An 18887-nucleotide genomic window follows, 5' to 3' on the forward strand; every position below is an offset into this window, starting at 1 on the left:
CTGGGACGCTTGTCTCAGCTTCTTAAGTTTCACACAACACTGTGTTGAGTCCCTGTTGTGGCCTCCATCCATCATAGCCTTGGAGATTTTTTCAAATGTTGTGGCATTTCCTCTATTGGAATGGAGTTCTGATAGAAGAGATTCATCTCCCCATACAGATATCAGATTCAGTATCTCCCGTATGGGCCATGCTGGAGCTCTTTTTTGATTCTGGAACTGCATGGTTACCTGTGCTGACCAGCACTCCATGCTGGGAAAACAGGAAATGAAATTCAAAAGTTCCCGGGGCTTTTCCTGTACATCTGGCCAGTGCATCCGAGTTCAGATTGCTGTCCAGAGCGGTCACAATGGTGCACTGTGGTATAGCTCCCGGAGGCCGATACCATCGAATTGCAGCCACAGTAACCCCAATCTGAAATGGCAATACTGATTTCAGTGCTACTCCCCTCGTCAGGGAAGAGTACAGATATCGGTATTAAGAGCCCTTATATTGAAATAAAGGGCTTTGTTGTGTGGACAGCGTTAATTCAGTTTAACACTGCTAAATTCGAAATAAACTTGTAGTGTAGACCAGGCCTACTTAAGGGAACTTTTGTACACGCACTGCAGTCTTCTGCTCTGGCTACCAGGCGTCCCATGAAGTAGGAACACTGCTGAAGTCCTCCTTCCTGCAGCACGTGCAACACCCCGTGGACATATGCAGGAACCGCCGCCACGTTCTGAAATTAACAGCGGTGCATGGAATAGTTCGATTTCTTTAGGTTCGCCCCAGCCCACGGGCTGCGTTAAGCATCTCCTGAGGGACGAGAGTCTGTGCTACCGAAACAAGACCCTCGGCAGGGACCAGAGCCCTGCGCTCGCGGCCTGCAGCGCGGCTATAAGGCCAGTGATTTTATCCGGACATCCCGGTGCAGCTGCCGGCGGGCGGGCTGGCCGGCCCCGGCCCCGCCCTTCGGACAGCCGAGCCACCAGGCCCTCACCCACTTCGGTCTGCGGGTGACCCGGAAGGGCTGCTCGGGAACCACTTCCGGTGCAATTAGCTGTGGGAGCGGGCGGGAAGCGGCCGTGAGAGGGAGCGGGCCGGGCCGGGCTGGGCACCCGCCATGTGAGAGACCCCGACACTCCCAGGTGAGGAGCCGCTCGCAGCGGGCGCGGGGCCCGAGGGCGTTGTGGCAGGCCGCGTTCCCTCTGCCTCCGGAGCAGTAGCCCCCGCGGCGGGAGCCCAGGCCTCCCCAGGCGGGCCGGGGTCCCTGTGCAGCTCCTCCCCGGGGCGCAGGGAGGATGGGCGCTGCGTGTTCTCCTGCAGCCCCTCACAGGGCATTGCTCCCTCGCCTGCGGCCCGCCGCCCAGGGCTGCTTCGGACGGGGCGGATGGGCAGCATTGCAGGCTCTGGCTTCCCGGTCCCGGTCCTTGGGTGGGCTCGCTGGCTGCTTTGCCCAGTTCCTCTTCACCTGCCTTGGCACTGGTCCTGCTTGCGGGGAGGGGATTCTGCTTTTCCAGAAATGCAGTATGGAAACTCCCGGGCACAGGCAGTTCAGTGAGCACTCCGTTAGTAACTGCCCAGTGAGTTGTGCTCCGGTAGAACCTGACCTCCCAGCTTCCCGTGGAGAGTGCTCGTGTCCTGAATACACAGCGCTCCCCTTGAATGAGCCTGCTCAGAATATTCCACCATATAATTTAAATTTATGATTTAGTTTCATTTTGGCCTGAAAATTGGGAAGTGGTGAATTATAAATACTGAAGATTTCTGTAAAGCTAATATTTTCATATAGTGCCCTCCGACTACAATGAGAATTTTTTATACTGCCTGGTATAGAACTTCTTATGCTTAAGGGTAGACAGACACACAGACTAAACATTTCTTCTGAAGAGTTTAAAACTATAGTTAATTTTTACTTTAGATAGACCTTTGTTTTTCCCTTTGGGGAAAAAATGTCTAAAGTAGTTTTTAAAACCTTCTGTTATGCATGCATTAGTTTATTGCAGGAACATAGAGAAAAATAAGCTTGCTGAGTTTGGATTTATTTTTAAAGCCCCCTTTCTCCCTCCTCCCTCTGAAATTGGAGAGCAATCTGTAATAAAGTCAAAACTACTGGATTTTAAAGGTGAGGAAAGGAGGCCAGAACTACTTAGTTAGAAATAGCTACAGTACAACACATTGCAGAGTAGAGAGACATTGTGGCTGACATGGTTATGGGTGAAAGCGTCAGGAGTTGGGCAGCTGCCTGAGATCAGAAAGAGTCCACACTTTGCCATCCCTTTTTCCCCTTAGTGACAGCAGTAGAATGGCCAGCCTAAAAGTCTTATGGAGACTGTTGAATAATAACAATTAAAAAAATCTAATTAGAAGAAAGCGATGTAACAAGGGAGAGATGGAAAGTACTGACATGGAAAGTACAGGTGGATGTCATGTTCTTTTAATGTACTGTAGTGATAATTTTGTTATAAATTCCTAAATAGATGGCTAACTTCATTAATTTTCATTGCTTTAAAATGCTATTAGAGCAAGAAAATGACTGATGTTGTGTAGTTATATAAAATGTAAAAAGTTATTAGAAATTAGAAAACCAGCCAAACATGTCACTAACATTAATTACATATTCTTCATCTATAGTAATATCAAATATTAAACATAATTTATTTTACAGTTTAGCAGTGACAAAGTAAAGGGTATGTATTTTTCAAAACAGATGGTGCTAACAAAATTGTCCATGTTGCCAGTGGCTTGTTGAAACATCTGGTTTCTCAGATTTGGAACAAAGGTTGCTATAATTGTGATTTAGGAACCATTGAATACTTGACTATAAATGATGAAAATGGAAATGTTGGTGTCTGCATAAGTGCTCAGATATGTGCTCAAAATGAAGACTACACAGATGATTACTTGTTAAATATCTTGCTGATTTCAAATCTTGTGGTTCCGATGCATATGTTGTACTTGTCTGGCACCTAAACTTTGTGTCCAGTTCTTAGTTACAGTACTTCCAGCCTTTCACTGATATTATTGCTGTTATTGGAATTAGGTGTGTACATATATATGGATTTACATGTAAACTGACTTTTTGAGCAAAAATTGGACTATCTGAAACTTGAATTGGTCATGAAAAGTTTGTCTCCTAGTCTTCGAATCGTTACCGGTTTATTTTCACTACAATCATTTTTATATGAGCCAGCAATGCACATAGCGGCAATAAGGGGGAAAGCAGTCCTCATGTTTGTTTCAGAAGTATTTTCTGTGTTGTAATATTGCTCAAAGAAGAAGTCTTAAATTTGTGTGTATTTCTGGTGTCCCAATTGCTATGTCTAGATGCCACACTGTTCTTGGTGCATTGCAAGATATAGTATGTTTGTAATCTAATAATTTACTACTTTAATAACTAAAAGCGCTCGTCTTTAAAATTACACTATTAAAGGTTGACGGGGCAAACGTTTTTAACCAACTGCTCAAATTACTAGCACTGATGGGAATTTTTTTCAGCAAAACTCAATTTTTCAAAAACTTTGCTGGAAAATGCTGATTTGTGAAACTAGAACTTTTCATGGAATTTACTGGTTTTGCTAAAACTTTCATTGGGACGGTTTCTTAAGTCCAGCATAGAATTTCTGGTGTAAGAGGGAACTGCCCTAAAATTAGGGTGGCCAAATAGCACGTGTAAAAAATCGAGATAGAGGGTGGGGTGTAATAGGTACCTATATAAGAAAAAAAACAACACCAAAATCGGGACTGTCTCTATAAAATTGGGACATCTGGTCACCTACCTAAAATAGCCAGTAACCCAGTGATTAGGGCACTCACCTAGGATGCGGGAGAACCAGGTTCATGTCCCTGCTGTGCTTGATGATTTGGAACAGAGACTTGAACCTAATCACTGGATTATAGTCACACTCTGTTGGACCTAATAAATAGTTAATTTATGCAAATTAGAACAGCTCCAATGTGAGAGAGCGAGAGAGAGTCCAAAAATGGCTATAACTCTGTGGGGAGGACACATGTCTGGGATGTGAGACACCTAGGTTCAAATCCGTATACTAAAAGGTTGTAACAGTGAAGAGAACATTGACCCAGGGACATGCCTCTGTGTGCCAAGCGTCTCGCTGGCTATTAGGGGGCGAGTCTCATGTTTTATCATGAAAATTTTTAAAAGGTCTTGGTTTCATCCCAATATGGAATGGAAACCATATAAAAGCTAAATCTGTTTTGCAAAATGGAATTCTTGATTTTTGGCTAGCATTAATATGTAATTTTTATAGCTCCTCTGATAGAAGGCTTACCACTAAAGTGTTGGATCTGTTCTGAATGTGTGTGGTGAGGACACGTTCACATTGTGTGTCCTCCTCTACTATTTCCCTTTTTAGTTCCTATTGGGCAGAAGATTAAAATTAACAAGAATTTTTCTCCCTGAAATTTGTAATCTTCAATACCCTGCCTGCGCACAAAAATGGAGGGACTGGATACTGCAGCATTTCCTATGCCTGGTATTCTGTCAACTCCTTTTTCTCTGGAGTTGGGATTTGGAGTTTTTTTGGGGAATAGAGGAGGGGCATGATTTAAATTGTTGTCCAGTTATTTTTAATAGCCTTACAATTACAAGACACGCTAAGGTTCCATCTGTCCTAAACAAAAGTATGTTAATTTAGTGATTCCAGGAGAGAACTTTCAAAACCACAACACGCACAAATTTTATTTCAAGTTGCCCTCTCAGTTACACTTTCATAGTTTTTGATGTACATGTAACTTTTGACCCCGGCCAAGTGGACTTTTAGTTCTTTGTCTCAGTGCCTTGTGTCGTGGGAAGTTTAAGGAGTCTGTATATGTTGTGTGACCTGTACACCTTTCTTAACAATTGAAAGAAAATATTTGGCATCTTTTGACTTCTGTATTTGGTTTTGGAACGTGGGATTTTTTCCCCAATTATGTTAAGAAAGGATGCTTAATCAAATTTGTTATGAAATAAACTGCAAACTTCTATATTCCTCCAGTCTTGAGAGACTTGGTTTCCTTCTTAATGTTGGCAGTGCAGTATTGTCATATTATTACAGATGTAGTCCTTTTGAATGACATTAATCCAAGACCATTTCTGCCTGTTTGTGTGGCTGATGAGATAGCAGTTAAAAGTACTGTATCTCTTTAAAAAGTTCTGGGAATAGCCTGGAGTCATGACCAGTGTTCCGCCTGTCAGTATCTGGCATTCATGCATCCAAGGAGTGTGAGGAGTTTTTATGTGCAGGGTGGCTCTTGGTTTGCCAGTATCTAACACAGTACAATATAAAGTGCTTTGATGTTACCTTAGATATGAAAGATACAGAGAGAAACTACTTTCTGTGCTATCGAGAAAAAATAAACAAAATGAAGCTTTAGTGCAACAGTAAAAAGTGCAGAATGTTACTGAGCTAAATTGCAACATCATTCAGTAGCATTGTGGTATTGTTCTGGACCCAGGGGCTAACTCCAGATCCCATTGACTTTCTTAGTGATTCACAATAAATTATTACTTGTACTGAGATCAGAATTCTATATTTGTGTACTCTGGTTTTTGTACCTGTACTTTGCAACTTGCCAAGGCCCAAATAGGAGAGATTCAAAATGAAGGATGCAAATAAATTCATGCAGAAATTGTTGTGGGATTTATTCCTTTAGGGTACATTAACTATTTATTTAACTTTGGTTTAATGATTCTTTATTTCTGACGTAAATAATTTAAAAAAAATAAGTGATGGGGCACTGGGTTTGTGCAGAATGAAAGTAACTCTGGGACAAAAATGAATGATTTTTTTTTTTGCCTTGAAATGAGGAACAGTTACAAGGTGTGTCTGTACCAATAATATCCCATATCAGGCACTCTCTGAAGTAAAATGAATCAATTATTTTCTCTGCTAATGATGCCAAAGTCTAAAAAACAAACAAACAAAAAAACTACCCTATATTTACAAGCCCATAATTGTCCCACAAGTGGTCCCCCTTTAAATTGTCCCCCTTTAGATTATCAGTTTAAAAATTGACTCTTGCACAGCTTTAGCTTCCAGGATACAGATTTTATAATACAATGAACAACTGAAACACTTTCTGTGGCTCTCATTGGCTGGGAATGGCGAACTGCGGACACTGGGAGCTTCAAGTGGCCATATCTGTGGATGCTCAGGTAAACAAAGCATCTCGTGTCCTACCAGGCGCTTACCCTGAACAAGTGATGAGCCAAGTTTGGCAACTCCTTGTATATGGTGATTTAAACTAGGGTATCGAGGCATTATTTGTTGGTCTCAGTACAATTTTTTAAAAATGTCTCTGCCTTCTTATTGCCTTGTCTCTTGAAATCTTCTTTGGAAGTTCCAGTTGACAAAGTTTGACCACATTGGTAAATATGAAGCATAATAGGAAACTTTTGAGTAGAGAGATGATCTGCTGCCAGGTTACCTGTTTTTGATCTTGGTCATTCAGACACTATGATTTCAGCAGGTGTTTGATTACCTCAGCACTCTTTTGCCTTCATGCACAGCAATTCTTAAATGTTAGTCCTCATTTGTGCAATGTACAGTAAAACTTCTCATATTATGCCAGACTGCTAGAAAAATATAATCAATACACTAAGATTAATATTTTGTAGCAGTTTATCTGTTCCGGTAAGCTTAAAAAGTTGTTCTGAAGAAGTGTTCTTCCAGTCAGTCATCTTTTTCTTCTGTGGTTTACAAGGAAGGAATAGTATTGGTCTGGGGTGTAGCTGCTGTATATGAACTTCATAGAAGCATGTATGGGGGTGTGTGTTTGTGGTTATATATAGATACAGCTATCCCTTATAGAATTTGTTTTAAGTGCATGGGTCCAAAAAGGCCAAGACTTTATTCTGAATATTTATTTATTAATTGTGTGAATCGTCTGGAAAAGTCCCTTTATTTAGTGAAATAGATTTTGAAATATATATAATCAGTATGTTCTTCTTATTTCATTTGAATTAAATAGAAAAAAACTACAGTTTTTTGTGCTTTTTGAAAGACTAAAGACAAAAGATTTCCAAGAAAATGGCAGCTTAAACCTAGGAATGGCTGAAAAGTGAGCAATACTATATATTTGTAGTCTACTTAATATAAAGTGAAGTACAAGTGCTTTTGGTTAAATACTACAATTGAAGTTATTTTTGGCCTGCAAAAGCTATTTTCTCCAGGAAGATCACAATCCTTAATAAAATGCTATTTGTTTACTAGTTGCAGAAGAGCCACTGGGCTAGACAGGATACTGGGCTAGATATGGCTATTTTATGTTCTTACAAAACTGAGGGCCAGATTCATTAACATAGCAAAGACCCTTTGTGTCACACTGTTAGCAGATTCTCTCCATAAAGCCAGTGTATAAGGGCCTGGGAGGAACACCCCAGTGCAAGGTGGGGAATCCTTCAGTGGAATAGAGCTGGCATAGAGGCTTCTACACAATCCTGCTCTCCAGGACTGACATAAGAGATGTCGCTGAAGAAAAGGGGGCCTAGTAGGGGGCCCTATACTGCACCAATTTCTGGCTTCAATTTCAACTGCTTTTCCCTTTTAGTAGCTTGCATAAAAGTAGGGCAGTTCTAACCTGGTGACTGCCCATAGCAGCTGCAAGACTGTAGGAACGCAAAGGTGAGCTTTAAGCTAATTTTCTAGTCCAGCTGTAGTTGAGGATCTGGCTCTGAAACTTTCAGCACTGATCATAGTGCCCAGAGTGTCATCTTTCTAAATGAAAAACACTGAAAAGTCCTCATACTTGATAATAGTGGTGTATAAGATGTCAGATTGCATAAAAAAGTTCTTTCAGATTCTAACAAATTAGTGGAGTAAGCACTCAAATCTTTTAAAGTTAAGATGAGGTCTTCATGAATATCCATTACAGCATACTGTTTTCTTTCAGCTTTCTCCTGCACTTTGGCTACAGCATTCTGATTCTGATCAATCTCAGTGTTACGGGAGCATTTTTTCCCTTCAAAACAAAGTATGAGGTTACAGTTGATGACAGTTCAGTCTAAATTTTGATTAGGACTGAGAGAGAAATACTTAGAAAAGTTATTTTTACACATGTTATTTTAATGTTTTTGTCTATGGTTATATTAATGATGATCTTTAAAAATCATATATGGCAGGGTTTTTGGCTTCCATACATTTAAATATGTGATTATAGCTTATATGATTCACAAACAGTTTTAACAGACAGGTATGTATCAGCAAGTGAATGAAACTAAACAGGTGCAGACTTAAAAGCAGAAATTAAATATGAGCTTGGCAAGTGTGTGGCTCCATATAGTAGTTACACAATGCTTTCCTGCTGTTTCCATCATAGGTATGAAACTTAAATACCAAGTTTATTACATCACCTTCTATTGATTTCACTATTGAAAAATGAGATTTTTTTTATAGACCTTGCTGTTTGTATGTTACTTTAAGAAACTACTCATATCTGAAGTAATGTTAACCTTGTCCTAAGAAGTAGGGTCATGATAGATAACCAATGGAACATATGCTTCTGGTGCACTCAAGATACTATGTTGGTAGATGGCATTATAGAACCATAAGGTTAGGCAGTGTGACGCATTAGCTAAGAGGGCAAATGTGATCCTTGGACGTATAAAAATGGGAATAGCAAGTAGGAGTAAGGAAGTGATATCACCTCTGTTTATAGCATAAGTGAGATATTACTGGAACACTGTTCTGGTGTCCATGCTTCGAAAACGATGTTACATTTTGAAAGGTGTCAGAAAAGCTATTGAAGAATTATTCAAAGTTTGGAAAACATGCCTTATAGTGAAAGACTTAAGAAGCTTCATCTGTTAATCTTATTCAGGAGGTTAACTGATAACTTGATCAGCCTGCAAGTACCTACATGGAGGAAAATGTTTGATGGTAGATAGCTCTTTAACAAAAAAGACATATCAAAATCCAATGGTTGGAAGCTCAAGATAGACAAATTTAGACTAAAAATAGAGTGCACTTCTTTTCAGTGAGGGTAATTAACCATTGGAACAACTTACCTTGGTATATGGTGGATTCTCCATCACTTGAGGCCTTTAAATCAAGGCTGAATATTTTTAAAAGACATGCTGCTGCTCAACAAGGAATTATGGTCTTGATGTATAAATTACTAGTGAAGTGGTTCAGTTTGTGTTATGCAGGCAGAGGTCCCTTATGGCCTCAAAATCTGAATATTTTGTTTTAGTTCCTAGAACTACATGGGAGTGGAAGTATGGCCAGGACTACACTCAAGTATTTTGCCAGTATAACAATGTCAGATAGTGGTGTATAGTGTCAAAAGCCCTAGAGTAGATGGCAATCTACTGGCAAAAGAGTGGTTTTGCTGGTATAGCTTATATTTTTCGGGGCCCTGGAATAAGGTGAGTCTGCACTAGGAGAATTTGCCATCACAGGAATAACAGCAAACCTTTTCTAGTGAAGACCTGACATACTCCTTGCACTGTATTTTATATATAATTAATGCACAAGACTATACCTAAAATAGCTTTCTAAATGATTTAAAATGGATATTTCAGACTTCTCTCCTACATTTTGATAGCATACTTGTTTTTCTTAGATGTAGTAGGCATTTGTACAGAATGCCTTTCTGTTTAGTTTTTGTACCTTGAAACTTACTTTTTTCCTATGGAGCCTCTTCGAACAACACTTCCAGACACATGTTGAAAAGTTGAATGTTTTGGGGGAGTTTTTTGACTTTCTGGATAGTGTTGCTCCTTTGCACTGTTGTTGCTACTCAAGATCTACAAGAGAACAATTAATATCCCAATAAAATCTGAAATTTCTAGACAAAATATGAAAAAGAGATGCTAAAAAAGGGAAGCAAGAAAAATATAATTTCAAATGCATATGTATAACCTGCAGATAGTAACAGGGGACAGGCTGAAAACTACAAAAGGAAGGAAGTTCAAAGATTGTTGAAAGTCGATCCTTAACACTTTTTTTTTTTTTTTTTTTGCATTGAGTATTGTGGCACACATGGTATGTGAGTTTAGCGGTGGCTGGAGACCTCTGATGCCCAGAATAAGAATTGCATATTAAGAATGAAATGTCACCTTCATTTGGAATTTCCTTGCTTTTGCGATTCTAATTCCAGACCTTAATATTTTCAGTATAAATTTTGTAAGTAATTTTTGAGGAGTTGAAATATTGGGAAAGTGGAGATGGGGGAAGAAAAGTGTCAAGTATATGCTGCTAGTGTCCTTTGTATCAGATATATTGTCTATGGACCCATTAAGAAATAGCTAGTGCAGTAACCTATATGTATAGTAGACCCCTGGATTCTCTTGATAGTGAAAAGTGCAAGGTCATGCATTTAGAGATTAATAACAAGAATTTTTGTTATAAACTGGGGACGCATCACTTGGAAGTAACAGAGGAGGAGAAGGACCTTGGAATATTGGTTGATCACAGGATGACTATGAGCCGCCAATGTGATATGGTCTTGGGATGCATCAGGCGAGGTATTTCCAGTAGAGACAAGGAGGTGTTTCTACCATTATACAAGGCGCTGGTAAGACCTCATCTGGAATATTGTGTGCAGTTCTGGTCTCCCTTGTTGATGAATTCAAACTGGAACAGGTACAGAGAAGGGCTACTAGGATGATCCAAGGAATGGAAAACCTGCCTTATGAAAGGACACTCAAAGAGCTTGGCTTGTTTAGCCTAACCAAAAGAAGGCGGAGGAGAGATATGATTGCTCTCTATAAATATATCAGAGGGATAAATACCAGGGAGGGAGAGGAATTATTTGAGCTCGGTACCAATGTGGACACAAGAACAAATGGATATAAACTGGCCATCAGGAAGTTTAGACTTGAAATTAGATGAAGGTTTCTAACCATCAGAGGAGTGAAGTTCTGGAACAGGCTTCCAAGGGGAGTAGTGGGGGCAAAAGACATATCTGGCTTCAAGACTGAGCTTGATAAGTTTATGGAGGGGATGGTATGATGGTAGCGCCTAATTTTGGCAATTAACTGATCTTGGCTATTAGTGGTAAATATGCCCGGTGGCCTGTGATGGGATGTTAGATGGGGTGGGATCTGAGTTACTACAGAGAATTCTTTCCTGGGTGTCTGGCTGTTTAGTCTTGCCCACATGCTCAGGGTTTAGCTGATTGCCATATTTGGGGTCAGGAAGGAATTTTCCTCCAGGGCAGATTGGCAAAGGCCCTGAGGGGGTTTCACCTTTCTCTGCAGTGTGGGGCACAGGTCACTTGTTGGAGGATTCTCTCCACCTTGAAGTCTTTAAACCACAAGTTGAGGACGTCAGTAGCTCAGACATAGGGGTTTGTTACAGGAGTGAGTGGGTGAGATTCTGTGGCCTGCATTGTGCGGAAGGTCAGACTAGAAGATCATAATGGTCCCTTCTGACCTTAAAGTCTTTGAGTCTATAAAACAGTATACCACCCTTCTAAGTGATTTTTTTTTCTTTTTTCTTTTTTTTTAAGGATTCATTTTCTATCACCACTGGAAATAATGCTACAAGACTTACCTCACGAGCACACTGCAATAACATAACCTTCTATTCTATTAAATATGTTTAGACACATTCTCACTGAATCTCTTCGGCTGTATGTTAGTCAGTACATATTAACAATGCATGTCTACGTATTGGAGATGGGTACTAAAAATTCCTCTGTATAGTAAGTTCTGATCACAAGAAGTAAACAATTTGTAAGCTTGTGGTTTTCATTAACAAACTCTAGAAGACTGTGTTGCACTTTAAGAAATAAGTGTTTCAGAAAAATTACTTTTAGACAACTGAATCATGGGTGGGCATAGTGGCGAGAAGCAGCACATGGTGCTGCAACAATACCTGGTGGGAGTCTGAATGGTCTCCAGTTCCATGGTCCAGCACGCACTTGAGAGGTTATGACTCCTGCTGGAAACTCAATATTAATCAGGTTCCTTAATCTTGTTTTGCCATTCCTGCCAGATACTGATGTTATAACAGAGATGCTGTTTGGGTAGGGCAGAGTGGTCATTGTAAGCCCCCCCCCCACCCCAACCCATGCTTCTTACCCTGTGTGAGCAGCTCAGGCTCCAGGCCCAGACACTGTCTGCACTCCCTGAAATTCTCCATGGGAAGAGCCCCGTGGGCAACCTGGAGTCTCCATTCCCTAACCTACCTGGCATAGCCCCAGGGACTTGCCTGTCTGACTGCAGCTCTGTTCTAACATCATCTATTGCCAAGCTCCCTTGCCACTGCTTGGCACCAGTGCTCTGGGATGGCAGTTGTGATTGATTGGTGAAGGGGGCTGGAAGTGTTGGTTGTTAGAGAAGCGATGAAACAGGAGATTTGACATGGCTCTTCTGTCTCATGTGAGGAGCAGAAAACATCAGTGGATGTAGGTGAGACTTCATTGTCGGGTGTCTGATGGAATATAGGCGGGACTTGCTATCGTGGAATACCGTGGTTGTGAGGAGCCCAATCTCCTCCATAAGCAAGTGAACACCCTCTCTTTCCCCTCTCCCCTTCCCCTGGCTTACAGAGCATGACTGGTACCAGCTCATCCTCTGCCGAATTGCCCTGTCTCCACCCCTAGCCCAGTCTGTGGATTGGGGGGTTGCCAACTTGTGCTTCAGAATCTGTTTTTCCTAGGATGAATAGAATGAGTTATCTCCCCCTGAAGCTGTGATTGGGACTGACTGAGTATGGATTTTGACATTTATCTTTCAAAAATTTGGAGAGCTTCCAGGGCCCCCATTAGAAGTTGCCCTTTCCACCCCAATTGAAATGTGAAATTGCGTCCCTGTGTTATAAAGCTACTTTTAGATTGGATGTGGACACTCATGAAAAATCATTGTTGTGTCCTGTTATATGAGAGCCACTGAATTGTAGAATCACAGAATATGAGGGTTGGAAGGGAGCTCAGGAGGTCATCTAGTCCAATCCCTTGCTCAGAGCAGGACCAATCCCCAGACAGATTTTTACCCTGTTCCCTAAATGGCCCCCCTCAAGGATTGAACTCACAACACTAGGTTTAGCAGGCCAGTGCTCAAACCAGTGAGCCAATGGACAAAGATGTAAGTAGGAGACAAACCGCTTGTAAAAAATACTCCTGGCCTTAGATGTACCTTAGACTTTTTATTTTAACTTGAATTAATTTGTCATTACACACAGGATACACTTTAACCATGTGTTTGCACTTATATTTGAAATGTACAATGTATATAAATCCCGAGTTATATATCTTTTTGTTTTCTTTCACAGATTACGTTCTACATCAATAGAAATGGACAGCAGCAGTTTCATTCAGTTTGATGTTCCCGACTACAGCAACACTGTTCTGAGCCAATTAAATGAGCTTCGTCTGCAAGGGAAGCTATGTGACATAATTGTGCATATTCAGGGTCAGCCATTTAGAGCCCATAAAGCTGTTCTAGCTGCCAGTTCTCCATATTTCCGTGATCATTCAGCATTAAGCACCATGAGTGGCTTATCAATATCCGTTATTAAAAACCCTAATGTCTTTGAACAGTTACTTTCATTTTGTTACACTGGAAGGATGTCCTTGCAGCTGAAGGATGTTGTTAGTTTTCTAACTGCAGCTAGCTTTCTACAGATGCAGTGTGTCATTGACAAGTGCACACAGATATTGGAGAGTATCCATTCAAAGATCAGTGTTGGTGATGTTGACTCTGTCACTGTTGGTGCCGAAGAAACTCAAGAAAGCCATAATGGGGTAAAAGATAGCAGCTACTTTGCCAATCCTGTCGAAATATCTCCTCCTTATTGCTCTCAGGTGCCACAACCAACTGCGGGTAGTGATCTAAGGATGGAAACTACTACAGGGAAAATTTTACGCAGTCGTCTGCACGAAGAAGGGCACTCAGATCGAGGAAGCAGTGGAAGTGTCTCTGAATATGAAATTCAGATTGAAGGTGATCCTGAGCAAGGGGACCTGATAGTAAGGGAGAGCCAGATTGCAGAGGTGAAGGTTAAAATGGAAAAATCTGACCGGCCAAGTTGTTCTGATAGCTCCTCACTTGGTGATGATGGATACCATACTGAAATGGTTGATGGAGAGCAAGTGGTTGCAGTAAATGTTGGCTCCTATGGATCTGTATTACAACATGTTTATTCATTTTCCCATGCCTCATCCCAGGCTACTAGCATGTCTGAAACCTTTGGAAGCCTGAGCAATTCAAGTCCTTCAAGGTCCATGCTGAGTTGTTTCAGAGGAGGTCGTGCACGCCAAAAACGGGTATCCTCTGGTCACTTACATAGTGATGTTCAGGGCTTAATGCAAGGGGCTGATGGTGAGACCACAGTGAGTAACCCAGGATATGAAAGCAGTCCACGGGAAAGAAATGCGAGAGGTCATTGGTATCCATACAATGAGAGGTTAATTTGTATTTACTGTGGAAAGTCTTTCAACCAGAAAGGGAGCCTTGATCGACACATGCGATTACACATGGGAATTACCCCTTTTGTGTGCAAGTTTTGTGGGAAGAAATACACACGCAAGGACCAACTTGAGTATCATATTCGTGGCCACACGGATGATAAACCTTTCCGCTGTGAGATCTGTGGGAAATGTTTTCCTTTCCAAGGGACGCTAAATCAGCATTTAAGAAAAAATCACCCTGGGGTAGCAGAAGTAAGAAACAGGATAGAATCTCCAGAAAGAACAGAAGCATTTCTTGAACAGAAAATAGATAATGACGCTTCAGTCTCTGAAGCTATGGATTCTAGTATGGAAATTCACACAATGTCTAACACACCTGATTAAAATACTATGTTCTAAGTTCCACCCTAACAAAGCACATTAATCAATGCATTTTTAAATTTGTTGCTTCGTTAATAGTCTTCAGTACAGGTATATCAGCCTTTTAATTTTCCTGACCTTTTGGAAATCTGATCAAAACAGTTTCTGAAAGAGGCTATATGATTGTCCATTGTTTCAAAGGAAGCTGGGTATTTTTCACTCTTGAAGATGCTTAAAGTATTCTGGGTGTCCAGAGGTGGAAGTAGGCTAAAATTGTTCTTTACTGGCTGATCTGGCAAGACACAAATTCCATCAGGGAAGGATATTAAAATAAGACAAGCAGCCCTGCTGGATACACTAAGAGGGTATATTTTCTGTCATTGTGCTTCCTAACTTCCATTCCTAATAATGGGGGTTATGCAGCACTATGGGGAAAGATTGTTTTCTCATGAGTCCCCTCCAGGTGTCAAAGAAACGTCTTTAGTTTTTGAAATAGCTATTTTTTGGTAGCTTGCAATTTTATATATGTGTGTATATATATAACAAACTTATCTAAATAACAAACACTTTCACTTTTCCTATTCTGGTTGGAGTGAATGTAAGAGTATGTCAAAGTTAATATAATGTACAAGGCTTTCTACTCTTAAGTCTCATCTCTACCTAGGATTTAGGACTTTTCTGGGATATTTTTTCTTTTTTTAAGAAGAAAGTTACTTGGTATTCATTTTATTAAAATATTACTTTGTGTCCAAAAGTGAGCAAAGTGAATAACCTTGTTTAAGTATCCTTGCTTTATAGCAGATAGGTAAACCAAATGCCATGAATCTATTAATTAACTATTATTATTAAACTATTGAATTGTTTGGGTTTTTGTTAGTTGTCTGGAGTACAGGCTGGACAACCTGTGGTGCTGACCTTTTTTATAGAGCTTGTATTGTTATACTAGGAAACCCAAGAGTAGCATTGTGATTTTAAATGTGTTTTTACTCACTTCAGAATCTACCTTCATTTCGTACTGTAGAAACATACCAGGTAACTAAATCTAACTTAATTGTTCTAAATGGTTAGCTAATACTAGTCGGAAAGGGATGTTGTAGTTTAAGCTACAGTACTTCCAAGCAGTATTTTATCTTTTCCCAGAGAGCTGTTTCAGGTGCATAGTAACTTCCTACTTACAGTTCCAAGTGACCTCTCAGCACTTGGAATTTGTTCTTTTTTCTTTTTTGTAAAAATACTATATGGAAATTGCAAGCAATATGTCTGTTGTTATATATGTGAGTATTACAGAGTCACTATGGCTTCCCCATTATTTCAGTGGTTAATGAGACCACTAATAACAAAAACTTTAAAAATACTCTAAATTGTTTTGTATTACCAAATGTGTTTTTGTTATTTGGTTCTTATGTGGTGCTATCTTTACCTTTATCAACTTAGGTCAGTATAGTATAGTAAATGTGAAACCTAATGGTAACAGTGAAACAAAAGCAAAATCTGTTCAATGAGATGATAGGTTTGAAAGAGACTTCAAAAGCATGACTGGCAAACATTACTGTATAAAATTCTACTTGATCGGCAGAATTAAGGAAGTACAGTTCTGTTAATCATGTTTTAAAAAATACAAAAGAATGAAGCTTTATGTACATTTGGGCCTATATTTTTTATTGAGATTAATTTCGCAATGATTGCTAATGTTCTTATGATTATGCTATTAAACTTTTAAAATGCTCATTTTTAGATTGCAGGAAAGCAAAAAAGGTAAGTTTGCTGGCTTGTAATGCTTTTTGGGCTCCTATAACTCAAATAACTTTGTGTGGGATTTTAAAATATTTTTCAGGCCCTTAGTCCACAAGTCCGAGGTGTGTTTGTGCAGTAACTTTTAAAATACACTATCTCTTAATATTGTGTCATTACGCAATAAGGATTAATGTTACTAAATACAGACATACACTATAAACCCCAGCTGCTCTGTAGGAGCAGTTTTAGTTAAATTGGGTACATAATCTGCCTTTTCCTCCTAAAACTGCCTAAATAAGGGATTTGTTCCTCCCTGAAGCAACAGAAGAACTCCTGTTTCCATTAATGGAAACAGTTGTGTGCATCAAGGAGAGGCTAGATCGCTACGTTTACCATTTAAACATGTGTTGGTGTTTCAGTTAAATGCTTTTTTTCTTACATAAATGTTTTTTTGTAAATGCAAACAATTGTGTTTTGATAAAATTAAGTTTGAGACACATAGAAAAACCAAGAAATGTAGAGTTAAGCTTGACCCTTTATCTTAAACTTGTATTGTGGTGCCTTTGGGTTGGCTTATTTCCATAGTAGTGTGAGTTGAGGGGAGTAGGGAAAGGGCTGTTAACTTTGTATTTCTTGACCTTTGTCAGTGTGTCACAGTCTAAGCATTATTTAAATATAGTTCTTTGTATCTATACATTTATTAAACTGGTTTGATTTTACCAAAGAGTGACTTATCCAAAATTGTCTCTGACAAAAATATACATCACTTTGATTGTACAGGTTCAGGTTCAAAACATTGTAATGGGACTGTTAAGGGGCAGGAAATCACTTTTTCTACAATATCATGATTCAACAGTTTGCAAGTTCCACTTGCTCCTATTCATTTTGGAATAACATTTACCCTTTCCACTGCTAGCAGTGTTAAGAATAATCAAGCCATAACACAGTACTGTAAGGTCCAGCAGTGCTTCAAAGGATGCATACATGTAGGCAAGCATAGAGCATCTTTGAATATTACATTTAAACTTATAAAGTGTGTGAATCTAGTAGAAAATGAACTTCAGATCTGGCAGCAGCAATTAAATTGTGCCTTGTCACATGATGGTTTGCCAGGATTAACATTACCGTGAAACATAAAACATTATCCACTTGAAGTTCATTTCACAAATTCACCAAGACAAAGTATCTTGTGTAGTTATTTTAAGCAGACTTTGAAAGTACTGTACAGTACCTATTTCTGTACGGTTTTAAGTGAGTGCAGAACTTACACATTTCATTTACAATAAATGCACAAGTCAAAAAAATAAATGATGTGAAGAAATATTTGGCAGTAAAATACATCATGAAACCATATAAGGCTGGTTCATAATTGAGTCTCTTCTTGATCTATCTTTTGAATTACGTAGACAAATGTGAAAACAGTGACAGTGTCCTTTCCTCTAGATGTTTAGCCTATTATTATAAACTGTGAAAACAAAGAATTTTATACTTTTGCTAATGATTGTGGTTTGTTTCAAACAGTTATTTTAGTTTTCCTAATCAGTTATCTTCCATATAATTTCTATTAAAGTTGTAAATACATTTAGAAAATAGGTTTGTAAATACCTTAGTGTCTCAGTTCATTTGTAGTCAGCAGAGCCTCATGAATGCTTCTGCATTTTATTGTGACATTTAATAGCATAAAGGATACTGTCTGTTCACTGTTCAGCAGAATATACTGTAGGCCTAAATTTATAGTTTGTTTTTTTTTTAATATTATAATCTTCCCAAGCATGAGGAATTGTTTTATGCTGAAGCCTTCAGTTTATTTCTAGCCAAGACAGTAAGGCCTGTTATAACTTTTCTTTAGGTTGAAGTATGGGAAGAATAGTAGGAATACAAACAGGGGCTGGGAAAAGATTGAGCTTGAATGAGCTTTACCATTTTAAAGCATCTTATTTGAATCTTTTATTTTAGTTTACTGTGATTATTTTTATTGTCATTTTCTGAAAGGGTTTCACATGAAACCACTGAACGGGACTCAAATATGCAACACCTAATCTATTTTCCAAGGGCAATTTACCCTTGAATGGTGCTTTTAGACTGGTCAGGGTTATTTATTAAATTTTATATTTGAAAGTATTTGGGAATTGTGTAAATTCTTTATATGAATCTGTTTAGTTCATGAATTGTAATTTTCAAATACTCAGTGACTGAATCAGAAGTTCAGTAAAGTCATTCAAAATGTTCAAAGTGTATAACCATTGTGCATTTCTTACATATCTTTTAACAAGTGCCAGAATAATTATATTTAATATAATTATAAGCCCAATGTATTATTCACCCATCCCTATAATGAATATTCACTTAATTATGCAAGTTTATATACAAATGTTAAACAGAGAGAGCCTGAGACAATTTTGTTCCTGTTTTTATTCAGAGAATGTGAAGCATCGATAACTGAGCAGGCTTG

General features: G+C 39.2%; 1 protein-coding gene across 1 annotated transcript; it reads left to right on the top strand.

Moving 5' to 3' along the window:
- The first annotated feature begins 1015 nt into the window (after positions 1 to 1015).
- Positions 1016 to 18052, top strand: ZBTB34 (zinc finger and BTB domain containing 34). Its single transcript, XM_030535666.1, has 2 exons — positions 1016 to 1128; positions 13204 to 18052. Exon 2 carries the CDS (start codon positions 13226 to 13228, stop codon positions 14723 to 14725), a length of 1500 nt encoding a protein of 499 aa, XP_030391526.1. The 5' UTR covers positions 1016 to 1128; positions 13204 to 13225; the 3' UTR covers positions 14726 to 18052.
- Positions 18053 to 18887: the final 835 nt, after the last annotated feature.

The sequence above is a fragment of the Gopherus evgoodei genome, chromosome 16 (genome assembly GCF_007399415.2).
Source record: "Gopherus evgoodei ecotype Sinaloan lineage chromosome 16, rGopEvg1_v1.p, whole genome shotgun sequence".
NCBI lineage: Eukaryota > Metazoa > Chordata > Testudines > Testudinidae > Gopherus > Gopherus evgoodei.

Excerpts from the sequence above, each read along its gene's own strand:
- ZBTB34 (XM_030535666.1), top strand. The coding sequence starts at position 13,226 with ATGGACAGCAGCAGTTTCATTCAGTTTGATGTTCCCGACTACAGCAAC.